This window comes from Malurus melanocephalus, unplaced genomic scaffold (assembly GCF_030028575.1).
Source record: "Malurus melanocephalus ecotype Western Australia unplaced genomic scaffold, MMel_1.1 scaffold_2214, whole genome shotgun sequence".
In the NCBI taxonomy this organism is placed as follows: Eukaryota; Metazoa; Chordata; class Aves; order Passeriformes; family Maluridae; genus Malurus; species Malurus melanocephalus.
In genome coordinates, this window is record NW_026625446.1 from 11,512 (window position 1) to 13,116 (window position 1,605).

Genomic DNA, 1,605 nt, shown 5'->3' on the forward strand with positions numbered 1-1,605 from the left:
ACACTGGGGGGACACTGGGAGGGCACTGGGGGGACACTGGGAGGACACTGGGAGGACACTGGTGGGGCACTGGGGACACTGGGAGGACACTGGGAGGGCACTGGTGGGGCACTGGGGACACTGGGAGGGCACTGGTGGGACACTGGGAGCACTTGGGAGGGAGAACACTGGGAATACTGAGGGACACGGGAGCAGGAGGCCATTGGGAGGATGCTGAGGAATTGGGGATACAGTGGCAGCACTCTGGGGCGATACTGACAGTGCTGGGGTTGGACACTGARGACACGGGGACAGAACAGGAACCCCCCAAAATGACAACCCCATCCTGGGGCAGTTGAGGACCCCGATGAGCAGGGGAGACCCCGGTAGGAAATTCTGGGGTGTCCCAATGCCGCTGGTTCCGTGTTCCCCGAGGCACGACGTGGCAGAGGTGGCCGGGCTGACATCCTTCTCCTTCGGGGACGACGAGGACAGTCGCTACGTGATGGTGTTCAAAAAGGTGGGCCATGGCAGCAGACACCCCGTGGGGATCCGTGGGAGGYGAGGGGACACAGAGTGACACCCGTGTCCCCAGGAGTTCGCGCCCTCGGACGAGGAGCTGGACGCGTATCGGCGCGGGGAGGAGTGGGACCCTGTCCGGGCYGAGGAACGGCGTCGCCTCCGGGTAGGCGGGGTTTAATTGAGATATGGGTGGGGCTTGTCAGGGTGTGGCCAGATGGGTGGAGCTTAGCGGGGTGGGGCACGGGGCTGAGTGGGTAGTGTGGAGTATGGCAGGGCTCGTTGGTGACACCCCACCCCCAGGAGCTGGCGGCACAGCAGGAGGAGGCAGAGCTGGAGCGTGGCCCAACCCCCCCGGGCCCCCCCAACGACTACAAAGACAAATATCGGCACCTGATCGGCTCCGACGCTGCCAAAGCCGCCGCCCGCACCATGGAGGCCAACAAAGCGTACGGCTGTGGTAAGCACCAGGTCCCCAGGGCTCTCTGGTGGCCCAGGAAATTCCTGCAGGTCCAGGAGGYTTTGGGGTATCCTGGACACCCCTTCCTGGGTGGGATTTGGGCACCCAAACCTGTGGAGGGCTGGGAGCCCCTGATGGGGGTCACAACCACCCGGATTATCACCTCTGACCCCCCTTTGTGTCCCCTCAGTGCCGGTGGCCAACAAGAGGGACACGCGTTCCATCGAGGAGGCCATGAACGAGATCCGGGCCAAGAAGCGGCTGCGGCAGGCGGAGGATGAGGGCGGGGCCGGGGGGGGCCCCGGGGGTCCCTCGGTGTGATGATGGGAGGGGGTGGTGGGGGTACGCTCCCCGGGGGTATTTAAAACACAGGGATGGTGATGGGGACGCGCGGCGGGGGTGATAAACGCCTCATCTCCTCTCTCTTGGTCCCCGTGTGTGTGTTTGGGGTGGGATTTGTGGTGGGGGGCACTCCCCTATCCCGGGTCGTTCGTGTGTTTGTGTCCCACCCCCCAAATGATGCACGAGTTGGGAGCTCCTGACACTTCCCAGAGTTTATTCGGGGTGGGTTTATTGGGAACCCCTGGGGAGGTGGAGTTGGGGTCGGCCCCGCTGCCTCTCCCCCTCCTCCTTTGGGGGTTTGGGGA

The 1,605-nt window shown here is 64.4% G+C and overlaps 1 protein-coding gene across 1 annotated transcript in view; it reads left to right on the plus strand.

Moving 5' to 3' along the window:
* The window catches only part of SPAG7 (sperm associated antigen 7), a 4,109-nt gene extending 2,796 nt beyond the window's left edge, over positions 1-1,313 (plus strand). The window contains 4 exon segments of the mRNA XM_057388638.1: positions 292-499; positions 575-664; positions 802-958; positions 1,149-1,313. Of these exon segments, the coding sequence (XP_057244621.1) occupies positions 292-499; positions 575-664; positions 802-958; positions 1,149-1,279 (586 nt within the window). The 3' untranslated portion in view covers positions 1,280-1,313.
* The last annotated feature ends 292 nt before the right edge of the window (positions 1,314-1,605 follow it).